The 15701-nt window shown below is 39.5% G+C and overlaps 1 protein-coding gene across 6 annotated transcripts in view; it reads left to right on the top strand.

The window, feature by feature from the left end:
* The window catches only part of LOC133635972 (MAP7 domain-containing protein 1-like), a 106806-nt gene extending 91646 nt beyond the window's left edge, over positions 1-15160 (top strand). For 3 of the 6 annotated variants that reach the window (XM_062029507.1, XM_062029508.1, XM_062029509.1), the window contains 4 exons: positions 4359-4524; positions 9182-9275; positions 13871-13958; positions 14063-15160. In XM_062029507.1, the coding sequence (XP_061885491.1) occupies positions 4359-4524; positions 9182-9275; positions 13871-13958; positions 14063-14617 (903 nt within the window). In that variant the 3' untranslated portion in view covers positions 14618-15160. Of the gene's footprint in view, positions 1-4346; positions 4525-9181; positions 9276-13870; positions 13959-14062 lie in introns of all 6 variants that reach the window. The other 3 variants (XM_062029511.1, XM_062029510.1, XM_062029512.1) reach the window with 1 other exon arrangement.
* The last annotated feature ends 541 nt before the right edge of the window (positions 15161-15701 follow it).

The following is a 15701-nucleotide window of genomic DNA, read 5'->3' as shown; positions in this document are numbered from 1 at the left end:
TCATGTTTTGTATACAACACACTGCAAAAAGTGAAATGTAAGTAAGATGAAATATCTCAAATAAGGGTGATATTTGCTTATTTTCTGTCTGATAAGATTATTCTTCTCACTAAGCAGATTTTATGTTAGAGTGTTTTACTTGTTTTAAGGCAGTGGTTCTTAAAGGCCTACTGAAATGAATTTTTTTTATTTAAACGGGGATAGCAGATCCATTCTATGTGTCATACTTGATCATTTTGCGATATTGCCATATTTTTGCTGAAAGGATTTAGTATAGAACAACGTCGATAAAGTTCGCAACTTTTGGTCTCTGATAAAAAAAAACCTTGCCCCTACCGGAAGTAGCGTGACGTTGTCAGTTGTTCACTCCCTCATATTTTCCTATTGTTTTCAACGCAGCTAGAGCTATGCGGACCGAGAAAGCGACGATTACCCCATTAATTTGAGCCAGGATGAAAGATTCGTGGATGAGGAACGTTAGAGTGACGGACTAGAATGCAGTGAAATACATTTTTTTTTCTCGCTCTGACCGTAACTTAAGTACAAGCTGGCTCATTGGATTCCACACTCTCTCCGTTTTCTATTGTGGATCACGGATTTGTATTTTAAACCACCTCGGATACTATATCCTCTTGAAAATGAGAGTCGAGAACGCGAAATGGACATTCACAGTGACTTTTATCTCCACGACAATACATCGACGAAGCTCTTTAGCATGAGCTAACGTGATAGCATCTGTCTCAAATGCAGATAGAAACAAAATAAATAAATCCCTGACTGGAAGGATAGACAGAAGATCAACAATACTATTAAACCATGGACATGTAACTACACGGTTAATAGATCTCAGCCTGGCAAAGCTTAACAATGCTGTTGCTAACGACGCTAAGGCTAACTTAGCAACTTAGCAACTTAGCAACCGGACCTCACAGAGCTATGATAAAAACATTAGCGCTCCACCTAAGCCAGCCAGCCCTCATCTGCTCATCAACACCCGTGCTCACCTGCGTTCCAGCGATCGACGGCGCGAAGAAGGACTTCACCCGACCATCCGTGCGGTGGGCGGCTAGCATCGGCTAGGCGTCTGCTATCCAAGTAAGTAGTCCTTGTAGTGTTACTACAGCCAGCCGCTAATACACCGATCCCACCTACAACGTTCTTCTTTGCAGCCTCCATTGTTCATTAAACAAATTGCAAAAGATTCACCAACACAGATGTCCAGAATACTGTAGAATTATGAAATGAAAATAGAGCTTTTTTGTATTGGATTCAATCGGGAAGGCATACCTCTGTTCCCCTGGCTACGTCACGCGCATACGTCATCCTCCAAAGGCTTTTTCAACCGGAAGTTTAGCGGGAAATTTAAAATTGCACTTTATAAGTTAACCCGGTCGTATTGGCATGTGTTGCAATGTTAAGATTTCATCATTGATATATAAACTATCAGACTGCGTGGTCGGTAGTAGTGGCTTTCAGTAGGCCTTTAACCCGGGTTCGATCGAACCCTACACTGCAAAAAGTCAGTGTTCAAAAACAAGAAAAAAATCTACAAAAATTAGGGGTATTTTATTTGAAATAAGCAAAATTATCTGCCAATAGAACAAGAAAATTCGGCCTGTCAAGACTTTCCAAAACGAGTAAAATTAGCTAACCTCAATGAACCCAAAAATACCTTAAAATAAGTATATTCTCACTAATAACAAGTGCACTTTTATTGGGAGAAAAAAAATGAGACCTTTTTGCTCAATATGTTGAAAAATATTCTTAAATTAAGTAAATGCTAGTGCCATTATCTTGACATAATGATATGCGCTCGGCATCATGATTTTTTTTGAAATTATGACTTTAAAAAAGTAGTTTTATACTTGTGAGTGTTGATGACACAGCTTTGCAACAGTTGATATTCTAGTTTCAAGTATGTTTTACTCAATATAGCTCATCAAATCTCAGCAACAAGCTGTAATATCTTACTGAGATCATTTAGGACCAAAATCCTTAAAACAAGTGAAACACTCTAACATAAAATCTGCTTAGTGAGAAGAATTATCTTATCAGACAGAAAATAAGCAAATATCACCCTTATTTGAGATATTTCATCTTACTTACATTTCACTTTTTGCAGTGTAGGGGTTCGGTGAGTCAGGCTCAGGGGTTCGGCGGAGGTCAAAACACACCCGACTCATCGTGTAAATAAAAACTTCTCCCTATCGGCGTATTACGGATACGGTCACAGCAGAAGTCAGACTGATTTGCAGGTGTGTAATTTGTTGTGAGTTTATGCACTGTGTTGGTTTTGTTCTTTGAACAAGGTGATGTTCATGCACGGTTCATTTTGTGCACCAGTAAAAAAACATGGTAACACTTTTGTATGGGAAACATATTCACCATTAATTAGTTGCTTATTAACATGCAAATTAGTAACATATTGGCTCTTAACTAGTCATTATTAAGTGCTTATTAATTGCCTTATTCGGCATGGCCTTATTATAACCCTCTAACCCTGGCCCTAACCCTAACCAAATAACTCTAAATTAAGTCTTTGTTACTTAGAATATGTTCCCCATACTAAAGTGTTACCAAAAACATATAATAACTTTGTCTTGAATTTGAAAAAAAAGGAGGGTTCGGTGAATGCGCATATGAAACTGGTGGGGTTTGGTACCTCCAACAAGGTTAAGAACCACTGTTTTAAGGGTTTTGGTCCTAAATGATCTCAGTAAGATATTACAGCTTGTTGCTGAGATGTTATGACCTATATTGAGTAAAACATGCTTGAAACTAGAATATCAACTGTTGCAAAGCTGTGTCATCAACACTCACAAGTATAAAACTACTTTTTCAAAGTAATAATTTCTTACTTCAAGCATGAAAAAAAAAAATCATGATGCCGAGCGCATATCATTATGTCAAGATAATGGCACTAGCATTTACTTAATTTAAGAATATTTTTCAACATATTGATCAAAAATGTCTCTTTTTTTTCTATGAAGAAAAGTGCACTTGTTATTAGTGAGAATATACTTATTTTAAGGTATTTTGGGGTTCATTGAGGTTCGCTAATTTTACTTGTTTTGGAAAGTCTTGACAAGCCGAATTTTCTTGTTCTATTGGCAGATAATTTTGCTTATTTCAAATAAAATACCCCTAATTTTTGGGGGAAAAATTGTTGTTTTTGAACACTGACTTTTTGCAGTGCACATTTACATAGTAGGAACACCCACACAGACTGAACAAGTGTGTTATTGTTTGCTATGGCGCCATCCTGTGGAGGAGTTTTCTCACTGCAGGTGCTGCGGGTTGAAAAGTTAAAGTACCAATGATTGTCACACACACACTAGGTGTGGTGAAATTTGTCCTCTGCATTTGACCCATCACCCTTGATCACCCCCTGGGAGGTGAGGTGAGCAGTGAGCAGCAGCGGTGGCCGCGCCCGGGAATAATTTTTGGTGATTTATAACCCCCAATTCCAATCCTTGATGCTGAGTGCCAAGCAGGGAGGTAATGGATTCCATTTGTATAGTCTTTGGTATGACTCGGCCGGGGTTTGAACTCACGACCGAAGCAGGGGTGCACATTACCTCGATGGTGGAGGGTGTGTCAGTCGATCGCCCGCCATGCATTAAAAAAATAGACCTAAAAATGAGCGATGATCAATCTTCACCAAGACGTCACTTTCGTCACTTGATTGACATTCACGGCACCCGAGGGTCTTGTGAGATGACGCTGGCTGCTGCCAGATCATAATTAAGAAAATATATATATATATATATATATATATATATATATATATATATATATATATATATATATATATATATATATATATATATATATGTATGTATAATGCGTATATATGTATGTATGTATAATGCGTATATATGTATATATATAATGTATGTATATATATATATATACCGTATATATATATATATATACACACATATATATATGTATGTTTATATATATATATGTATATATATATTTATGTTTATATGTATGTTTATATATATATATTTATATGTATGTTTATATATATATATATTTATATTTATATGTATGTTTATATATATATATATATATATACATATATAAACATACATATATATATGTATATTTATATGTATATGTAAATTTATATGTATGTTTATATATATATATATATATATATTATACATATATATATATATGTATGTTTATTTATATATATATATATATATATATATATATATATATATATATATATATATATATATATATATATATATATATATATATATAAACATACATATATATATATATATGTAACGTCATAGTTGAGTGTAAATAAAGTTGTATTTAAAAAACAGTCGCCATCTTAGCTACGTCAGGAGAGGACGAGAGTGACGGGGAGCATCTATGCGTCTATGGAGGCACCGAGAGTGACGCCGATGGAGGCTCCGTCGGGGGTATTACCGAACCTTCCCAAGCTGGAGATAATGGTGGCAGAGGAGCTGCCTATCGCGGTGGAAATGGCGGAACAACAATGTAAGTTTCACGCAATTCATGGAAGAAAATGCTGGAAGCTTGCTAGCTAGGATACGACGCCCCTTTCTGACGAGCTAATGCTAGTAGCCGCATTTAACGCCTTTAAACACGATAAAAGACGTCATTTGTGTTGTTTTCATGTCAAGGTGACAGTTATATGTTTATGACCAGTTTGTTGGTAACGTCAGTACGTGTATTAGTGTACACTACAGTTAAACACCAGACTATTATGGAAATAATCATCACTTATTCAGTGCATCTATTGTTTACACAGGAGTGTCAAACATGAGGCCTGAGGGCCAGATCAGGCCCGCCAACAGTTTTATCTGGCCCTCGGGATGAGTTGGCTAAGTATAAATATTACCCTGACATTTTTGAATGAAAGAAACAGCTCTTCTAAATGTGTCCACTGGATGTCACAATAGCAATTGTTTGTATCTATGTAGATCAGACCTGGGCAAATAAAGGCCCGGGGGCCACACGCGGCCCGTTAAGCTTTTCAATCTGGCCCGCCGGACATTCCCAAATAATTATTTTAGATCTTTAAGCTGGAAAGTGTAGCTGCCATTATGATGTGCAGTGATGTTTTCTAATCTTCAACTATACAAATTATTTCAATGGCTGGAATCTGCACTTTTGCATGATATACTAGTTACTATGGTAATCTAATTAGTTACTATGGTAATCTAATTAGTTACTATGATCATCTAAGTCGCAGCATCTCAGACGAGGCACCAAGCAGTGTGGGTGGTTTTTCCAGAGCCTGAAAATGTGGGTGTCAGGGACAGACGCGGAAGGAGATTTTTACAAGAAAGTTGTAAAACTTAGTGATATATCAGATTGTAGGTGGGGTTTTTTTTTACCCTTCACGTTCATAATTTGCTGTGTTTGTTGCATTTTTGTTGCGTTTCGCTTGATTGTAAAATATGTGGATGGAGAGGGGGTGTGACGTTCATATGTTGTCAATATTCAGTGTTTTATCCTTCATAGTTAATATTGTAAATCACACATTCTTTATTTTCATGTACATTCTGGGTGTCTCATTCATCCATCCATCCATTTTCTACCGCTTATTCCCTTCGGGGTCACAAGGGGTGCTGGAGCCTATCTCAGCTACAATCGCGCGGAAGGCGGTGTACACCTTGGACAAGTCACCACCTCATTGCAGGGCCAACACAGATAGACAGACAACATTCACACACTAGGGCCCATTTAGTGTTGCCAATCAACCTATCCCCAGGTGCATGTCTTTGGAGGTGGGAGGAAGCCGGAGTACCCGGAGGGAACCCACGCAGTCACGGGGAGAACATGCAAACTCCACACAGAAAGATCCTGAGCCCGGGATTGAACTCAGGACCTTCGTATTGTGAGGCAGACGCACCCCTCTCCCACCGTGCTGAGGGGTGTCTCATTCAGTAAAACAATTTAAAATTCAGTTTTTTAAGGCGATCTGTCATAACGTGTTTAGCGTTCAATCAGACATTATTGTGAGGTTGTGTATTTTAGTGCACCTAAAAATCAGGGGCCGTACTTATCAAGCTTCTTAGAATTACTCCTAAGAAGTCTGCTAAGAGTTGACTTAAGAGTAAATAAATTCTTCGCTGAAAGCTGCACTTAGAAGTTAGTTATCAAGCGTCTTACTCACACTTTCAGCGAAGTGTAGGACTGAATCTTAAGTGTCACACTCAGAGCTGAATTACGACATTACTATGTGCCGTAAACGGAATTTTAGGTGACGTCATTTCTGTGTCCATAGAAATGACCAATCACGGAAGGGAATCTGTTGTCTAAGAATAAAGAAATATCTTGGAAATATTTAAGTGGACAATGGGAGTGTATATTTTGACAATAAACTACAAAATAATACAAAACAAACTAGTCCCCGCCGGCACTCACGCTACCGCTCCCTCTCTTCTATCGCCCACACACTCACTGACGTCACTCACCTCACGGCCACACACATACGCTACTGTCATAACATTTTCTTTCCAATTCATTAATTAGGCAACTAATTTCAAACTGGTGTGGGTGGCTCTATATATACTAGCCCACTGCAGACACATGCAGAAATCAACAAGGAATCGAAAAGTATTAAATCTGTGACAAAAATAATATCCGCTCTGTCTAAACGATACCGTTTGATCAGCTGCTCGTCATCAAAAAAAAACAAAACATTGTTCCGTTCCCTGAACGTTCGCGCACGTCTCTCTCGCCTCAGTGCCATCCCCTGCTGGCAACTCCTAACCACTTAAGACACCTCTGAAGGTCTCTTAAATATCGTGGAGAGTAGGAGTGATTCTTAGACTTAAGAACTAGGGATGTTAACAATTAATCGATTTTCGATTAATTGCCGTTAAGAAATTACCCGATTAAAATTAACGATTTCAATTAATTGACAATTCCGTTCTGTCACGGTCGGTGCGGTGGTTTTCTGTGTGAAGGTAATGCTGAGTTTATACCTCGCTAGTCCACACGAGGGAGTTGTTGCTTATTGTACTTTTTCCAAGCAGCAACACCATCACGTGACCAGCCCTACATGTCCGCTGTACACATGAGAGTCCACATGCGAGAGAAGAAAAACAAACATGAAGCGACGCAAGAGAAGTGCTGTGTGGGAACATTTCACCCTAAAAGAGGACGATGCAACGTGCAAAATATGTAAGGCTGTTTTGAAGTACAACAATTCAACCAGTTCGTTAAATTACCACCTAAAAAGTTTACATGCCGCTGTGCTTGGAGGAGAGAGTGGAGGCGGAGCACGGCCAGGCCAGCCCTCCGTCGCCGAAGCGTTTTCCAAAAGAAAAGCGGTGTGTGATGACGCACGGGCAGAGGGCATCACCCAGAGGATTTGCAACATGGTTGAAAAGGATATGCTGCCTATAAGCATTGTGGATGGCAAGGGGTTTCGTGAGTTGATGAACTATTGTGAGCCAGACTACCAAATCCCTTCTCGAGAAACAATAACAACCCGCATAGAGGCTCGCTACAAAAGAAAGAAAGCCGAGCTGAAAGCACGACTGTTTCAAGCTGACTGATTATTACATTAATGTTTACACTAATAGTTTGTGAGAGACAAACTAAGATGGGCATAGTGCATGCACTTTATTTTATTTTATGCAGTGACATGTTTTTCATTCAGTTCTTCTGTCAGCCTCACTTGAGCCCAAATGTTAAGTTGAATCAATGACTGTTCTTCTGCAGCAGGCTTAGGTTTACTTATTTTGCTGTTACTTACAATTTCAGGGATGTCTGCCTTATATTTTTTCAAGTTGACTGTCATATAGGCACTTTTCCCAGTTCAAGAGGGATTCAATTAATGTTGCAGCTTGCAGGCTGCTAGCCTTCTAATAGTTTGTGAGACAGACTAAGATGTGCATTGTGCATGTTGTGCACTTGATGTTACTTTATTTTTCTTGTCTTTACAGTAGTGAGTGAGTGACATGTTTTTTCACTTCAGTTCTTGTCAGCCTCACCTGAGTCCAAAGGTGAAGTTCTGCAGCAGACTGCAACAGCCAACAGGCTTACTTATTTGCTGCCTGCTGTTACAATTTTCAGGGATGTCTTCCTTGTATTTTTTCAAGTTGACAGATAGGCATTAGGCACCTTTCCCAGTTCAAGAGGGATTATATAAAATAAAGCTAGCTATTATGGCTGCTGCCACTACCAAGTCTTGCATGTGTGACAAGACTAAAGTGCACTTTATATTATATTCCTCATGTTACAAAGATGACTTACTTTTGTATCAAATAAACATTTGATTAGGGAATACAATGTCCTTTGTATTTTATACCAGCAAAATTTTGATTTTGATTTTGTACCTTATTGAGGGGAAATCTCAGATGGGGGGAAAACGCCGCTTTATCAACTAATCGATGATCGATCGATAAGGTTATCAACTATCAATTAATGAAATAATCGATAATTTGCATCCCTATTAAGAACGTTGATAAAAAGCTTTTATTCTTAAGTTTGAGAGTAGGACTAAATTTCGCAAATTCTCAGGACTTAAGTGTAAAATGGCACTCTAAGAAGCTTGATAAGTACGGCCCCAGATATTTTGGCCCCCAGACCCATTTTTTCTCTCTAAAATTGGCCCCCCAAGTCAAAACAATTGCCCAGGCCTGATGTTGATGATGCAACATATGTACAAAATAAACCACATAATGTCAGTACATCAGTCGAGGAAAATGATCAAACTACATAAATAAGATTGTGTAATTTGATTTTGATAAAAACATGTTATCTTGATTGAAAATGAACACCAATGAGTTGGCTGATGAACATTATCACATAATTTAATCCGAAAATATAAATAATGACAAATAAATTATTAAAAAAACAACAACATTATGATTTGTACATTTTCAGAATGTGCGTGTACTATTTTTAAACAAAGAAATCAATCTGAAGTTGTCTTTATTTTGAAGTTATCATGCCGTGATTTGACCAGTCTGGCCCACTTGGGAGTTGATTTTTCTCCATGTGGCCCCCGACCTAGAATGAGTTTGACACCCCTGGTTTACACACTTATATTGGCAAGTCTGTGTTTAGCAATGAACATGTTCTTATGACACAATTCAACTGTTTGTTTAAAAAAAAAAAAAATTATATACTGTATTTATGTTTCTCATTGGGATATATATTTATTATGTTTCAGGGCACGATGAGGACACTCGCTCTCTTATTTTGTGGAGGACCGCCAACGCCTCCTTGTTCACAGGCAGACGTCATGCAGCTGTCAATGGCTATGAGTGAGTACATGCACACATCTGTCTTTGTGGTACTTTTATACAGCTAAATACACCCTCATGTTGACTAGGGATGCAAGGGTTACGCATTTCCACTGCACGATTATTCATTTCGCAACAAAAAATATATACAGTCACAGACTTTTCTTACACTCTAAGGAATGTCTGTGGTTGTATATATTGTGTATACCACAGTGTATACCACTGTGCCGCAGCACACTAGTGTGCCGTAAGATACAGCCTGGTGTGCCGTGGGAGATTATGCAGTTTCACCTATTTGGGTTAAAAATATTTTTTGCAAACCAGTAAATATAATCCGCAAATAATGTGCCGTTGTTGAGTGTCTGTGCACTGCAAAAAGTCTGTGTTCAAAAACAAGAAGAAAAAATACAAAAATGAGGGGTATTTTATTTGAACTAAGCAAAATTATCTGCCAATAGAACAAGAAAATTTGGCTTGTCAAGACTTTCCAAAACAAGTAAAATTAGCTAACTTCAAGGAACCCAAAAATACCTTAAAATAAGTATATTCTCACTAATAACAAGTGCACTTTTCTTGGGAGAAAAACAAAAGAGACCTTTTTGCTCAATATGTTGAAAAATATTCTTAAGTGAAGTAAATGCTAGTGCCATTATCTTGACATAATGATATGCGCTCTGCATTACATTTCTTGAAACCAGCAAACTTATACTAAAAACTAATTTATTGTTCTTAATGGAAAGGCAACAAGGCAACCGCTTGTTACTCTCGGGGTCTCCTAGCCGCTCAGGCAAATCATATTGTCTAAAAATGCATTTTTCCATGGATAACATGACATCATCGCGCCAAGTGCGTGCTCTTTCAGTCAATTAGTGCGCATATATACAGCCCCGGCCCCCGGCCAAAAAATTTTTATTGTAATTTTGAAGAATTTATCTGAATGTGCATGAACTATTTCTGTTCAATATTGTTAGAAATGTCACATGATGTCAACTGTACTACTATATGAGTACGTATTTTCTATTGTTTCATTGAAAATAAAACAGCAAAGTCCATTTGGCTGTCATCTGTTTTAATTATGAGACACAATTGTGTCAAAGTCATGATTTTTTATTTCATGCTTGAAATAAGAAATTATTACTTTAAAAAAGTAGTTTTATACTTGTGAGTGTTGATGGCACAGCTTTGCAACAGTTCATATTCTAGTTTCAAGCATGTTTTACTCAATATAGGTCATCAAATCTCAGCAACAAGCTGTAATATCTTACTGAGATCATTTAGGACCAAAACCCTTAAAACAAGTAAAACACTCTAACATAAAATCTGCTTAGTGAGAAGAATTATCTTATCAGACAGAAAATAAGCAAATATCACCCTTATTTGAGATATTTCATCTTACTTAGATTTCAGTTTTGGCAGTGTGCTGTCTAGAGCTCGGCAGAGTAACCATGTTATTCTCCTCAATATCAGTAGATGGCAGCCGGTAGCTAATTGCTTTGTAGATGTCGGTAACAGGTCGTATGAGACGACGATGGTTTGTCGTAATCACAATATGCAGGCGACAGCGGGAGGCAGAGTGCAGGTAAAATGGTATCTAATGCTTAAACCAAACATAAACAAAAGGTGCCCCTAAGAAAAGGCATTAAAGCTTAGGGATGGCTATGCAAAACTGAACTGGCTACAAAGTAAACAAAAACAGAATGCTGGACGACAGCAAAGACTTACTGCGTGTGGAGCAGACGGCATCCACAAAGTACATGACATGACAACGATGTCCACACACAAAAAAATGATTCTTGGTTGATAAAACAAAGTAGGTGCGGGGAATATCGCTCAAAGGAAGACATGAAACTGCTACAGGAAAATACCAACCAAACAGGAAAAGCCACCAAAATAGGAGCGCAAGACAAGAACTAAAACACTACACACAGGAAAACAGCGAAAAAGTCCAATTAAGTCAGGGTGTGATGTGACAGGTGGTGACAGTACACCTACTTTGAGACAAGAGCTATAGTGACACATAGTTGACTATGGTTTAAATTCAAATCCAACAACTTTTTATTATCTACTGAGTTTCGTTTTTTAAAGATTTTTGCTGGTGGTGTGCCTCCGCATTTTTTCAGTGAAAAAAATGTGTCTTGGCTCAAAAAAGGTTGAAAAACTGCCTTAGAGATGTTGATGTGTTCTTACTCTGGGAAATAACAGTGATCAAACATAACATAATAACTAGAGGTGGGGAAAATGATTGATATTAAAATACGTAACGATTAGAAGGTGGAGGATTCTGAATCGATAGACAAATGTTGATTATTTATGTATGTCAAATAAAGTATTACAGACAGTTTTAAAATGCGGCATTTAAGCAAATGTTTTCTAAACGTAGATGTAGGTTTGATTCTACCTAACCAGGTTAGAGTAACCATCTTAGAAGGGAAAATGAGCAAGTAGATCATAAGTCATACAGTGCGGCCGCTGGCTGGCAACACTTTCAGCCGTGCTGTAGATACAGTATATGAATGACTAGATAGACCACACACGTGTTTATGGCCACTGGGGCCAAAGTATTTGAACATTCTCTGGTTTAAGAAGGTACAAAAAAATAAATCAAGGATGCTTGCTCACTAAGTAGGGTTGTTTATTTTTTTCTTTCACTGGGTAGGCTACTACAGTTCTCACTTATCTAGTCTTCCATATATGTACAAAACCCAAAAGCAGTGAAGTTGTCACGTTGTGTAAACGGTAAATAAAAACAGAATACAATGATTTGCAAATCCTTTTCAACTTATATTCTATTGAATAGACTGCAAAGACAAGATATTTGACATTCGAACTGGTAAACTTTGTTATTTTTTGCAAATATTAGCTCATTTGGAATTTGATGCCTGCAACATGTTTCAAAAAAGCTGGCACAAGTGGCAAAAAAGACTGAGAAAGTTGAGGAATGCTCATCAAACACTTATTTGGAAAATCCCACGGGTGAACAGGCTCATTGGGAACAGGTGGGTGCCATGATTGGGTATAAAAGCAGCTTCCATGAAATGCTCAGTCATTCACAAACAAGGATGGGGTCACCACTTTGTCAACAAATGCCTGAGCAAATTGTTCAACAGTTTAAGAACAACATTTCTCAACCAGCTAATGCAAGGAATTTAGGGATTTCACCATCTATGGTCCGTAATATCATCAAAGGTTCAGAGAATCTGGAGAAATCACTGCATGTAAGCGGCAAGGCCTGTGACCTTCGATCCCTCAGGCGGTACTGCATCAAAAAGTGACATCAGTGTGTAAAGGATATCACCACATGGGCTCAGGAACACTTCAGAAAACCACTGTCAGTAACTACAGTTGGTCGCTACATCTGTAAGTGCAAGTTAAAACTCTACTATGCAAAGCCAAAGCCATTTATCAACAACACCCAGAAATGCCGTCGGCTTCGCTGGGCCCGAGCTCATCTAAGATGGACTGATACAAAGTGGAAAAGTGTTCTGTGTTCTGACGAGTCCACATTTCAAATGGTTTTTGGAAACTGTGGACGTCGTGTCCTCCGGACCAAAGAGGAAAAGAACCATCTGGACTGTTCTAGGAGCAAAGTGTAAAAGCCAGCATGTGTGATGGTATGGGGGTGTATTAGTGCCCTAGACATGGGTAACTTACACATCTGTGAAGGCACCATTAATGCTGAAAAGGTACATACAGGTTTTGGAGCAACATATGTTGCCATCCAAGCAACGCTTTCATGGACGCCCCTGCTTATTTCAGCAAGACAATGCCAAGCCACGTGTTACAACAGCGTGGCTTCCTAGTAAAAGAGTGCGGGTACTAGACTGGCCTGCCTGTAGTCCAGACCTGTCTCCCATTGAAAATGTGTGAAGCCTAAAATGCCACAAGGGAGACCCCCGGACTGTTGAACAACTTAAGCTGTACATCAAGCAAGAATGGGAAAGAATTCCACTTCAAAAATGTGTCTCCTCAGTTCCCAAACCTTTACTGAGTGTTGTTAAAAGGAAAGGCCATGTAACACAGTGGTAAAAATGCCCCTAAGTTGTAATGTGTTGCTGCCATTAAATTCTAAGTTAATGATTATTTGCACACAAAAAAATGTGTTGCTCAATTGGAACATGAAATATCTTGTCTTTGCAGTCTATTCAATTGAATATAAGTTGAAAAGGATTTGCAAATCATTGTATTATGTTTTATTGACCATTTACACAACGTGACAACTGCACTAGTTTTGGGTTATGTAGGTAAATGTAGGTAAAGGCAATTCATGGTTTTTAACCTGCTTTACTCACGTTGTCCACAAGATGGCGACAAATCTGCAGGAAACATTTTATTTAAAAGGAATTCAGAAAAAAACCCCACTGGCCAGATTCCTTAAAAAAGTCTTGTTGCTCACGGGCCAAACTGAAGGCTGGCTATCCTTGGCCCACGTGCCGTAGTTTGGACTATCCAGGATGAAAATAATGTCCGGTTCTGGCGAGTGAGGAGGACTGAAACACACGGCTTTGCCATTAATTCACCGTGACCTTTTTAACGGCGGTGGATGAGTGCCCGCCTAGTCAACATGGTGGGCTTAGAAGTTGTGTGATCCGACTGTAACCCAGTTTTGTTGGAAGCAGGATGTACATCGCCAGCCGGGGTCTGGAGGGCAGGGTGACCCCAACCTTCTTAAAGAAGAAGTGGGAGAACCTGAAGCATCAGTACAAGGTGGACTATTTCTTTTGAACGTTAGAGAAGTCCTGGGTGAATAGTTTTATTTATGAGAGAAGTTTGAGGTGTAAACACGTTTTGTGCTGGTCTTCCTTTCGTAGGCGCATAAGTACTCCAAACCTGGGGTCAGCATGGACGGTAGCGAGACCCCCGCCACGTCCTGGAAGTGGTACAATTTGATGGACGAAGCCATCGGGGGCAGGCTGTCCATGACGCCGCCCATCTTCATCGCCTCATGCTCCCAGGATTCTATGGCGGGCGAAGCCGCGTCCATGCCCACCCCAGAACGCTACGAAGCCGCGGGGTCCGTCCCGAAGAGGCGGCGGGTGGACCTGGGGGACGTGCTGAAGGAAACCATGGACAAGGACGAGCGCTTCGAGCTGGAGCTGAGGGAGATGGAAGCCAGGGCCATAGAGCGGGAGGAGGCCAGGGCGAGGGAGGCGGCGGAGAGGGAGGAGCGGCGCCACCGCGAGGCGGTGGAGCGCGAGGAGACGAGGCACCGCGAGGCGGTGGAGCGCGAGGAGAGGCGGCACCGCGACGCCGTGGAGAGAGAGGAACGCTTCTTCAGAGAGATGCGGGAGAGAGACGATAGGAGAGACTCTGCTGCGAGAGAGGAGCGCTTCTTGGCCATCCTCGAAGCTTTGATCCAGAAATAACAATCTTTGTTGTTTCTACTCGGCCAGTCAAATGTTCTGTGTCACATCAATCATCTCGTTATTATTCATTACACCTTCACTACGCCACCTTTACACCAGGGACTGAGGGGAGGGCTCGTCTACTACATGTCTTTTTTTACGCTGCTTGCCTTTTAATCCCAAATGTTTTGAGGCTGTCGCTTGGCAATTCAAAGACTTTCTACAAGCTCGGGCCATAATAGAGCCAGCTCCCTCGGGATCATTCACAGGCTTCTCCTTGTACTCCTGGGCTATTGAATGTTTTTTTCTGGACGTTTTGTGGATAATCTGTGGAAATAAACTTACTGTAAAATGACGGACTGTCCCTGCCCCGGAGTTGTGTGTCATCCAGAGAATGACATTTTGCTCAAAAAGGTTCATTATGTCTTCTTCTTCATATACTTTTTCAAATGTTCTTGTAATCAGACCATATTTTCAGTATACTACCGTATTTTTCGGACTATAAGTCGCAGTTTTTTCATAGTGCGACTTATACTCAGGAGCCACTTATGTGTGAAATGATTAACACATTAGCGTAAAATATCAAATAATATTATATAGCTCATTCACGTAAGAGACTAGACGTATAAGATTTCATGGGATTTAGCGATTAGGAGTGACAGATTGTTTGGTAAACGTATAGCATGTTCTATATGTTATAGTTATTTGAATTGACTCTTACCATAATCGGCGGTCACTCGAACAAGTATGACAATCCTCCTGGTAGGGGTGTATCCCTTTATGGAGGATGCCTGTGCGTGACTTTGTTTAACGTGGGGAGACTGGTGCACAGACAGTCACCACACGATCCTTGACAGAATCGGGTCAGGGTCCATAATATGTTACGTTAACATACCAGGCACGTTCTCAGTTGGTTATTTATGCCTCATATAACATACACTTATTCAGCCTGTTGTTCACTATTCTTTAGACATTTTAAATTGCCTTTCAAATGTCTATTCTTGGTGTTGGCTTTTATCAAATACATTTCCCCCAAAAGTGCGACTTATATATGTTTTTTTCCTTCTTTATTATGCATTTTCGGCCGGAGCGACTTATACTCCGA

Source organism: Entelurus aequoreus, linkage group LG20, assembly GCF_033978785.1.
Source record: "Entelurus aequoreus isolate RoL-2023_Sb linkage group LG20, RoL_Eaeq_v1.1, whole genome shotgun sequence".
In the NCBI taxonomy this organism is placed as follows: domain Eukaryota; kingdom Metazoa; phylum Chordata; class Actinopteri; order Syngnathiformes; family Syngnathidae; genus Entelurus; species Entelurus aequoreus.
This window is presented reverse-complemented; position numbering and strand designations above follow the sequence as displayed.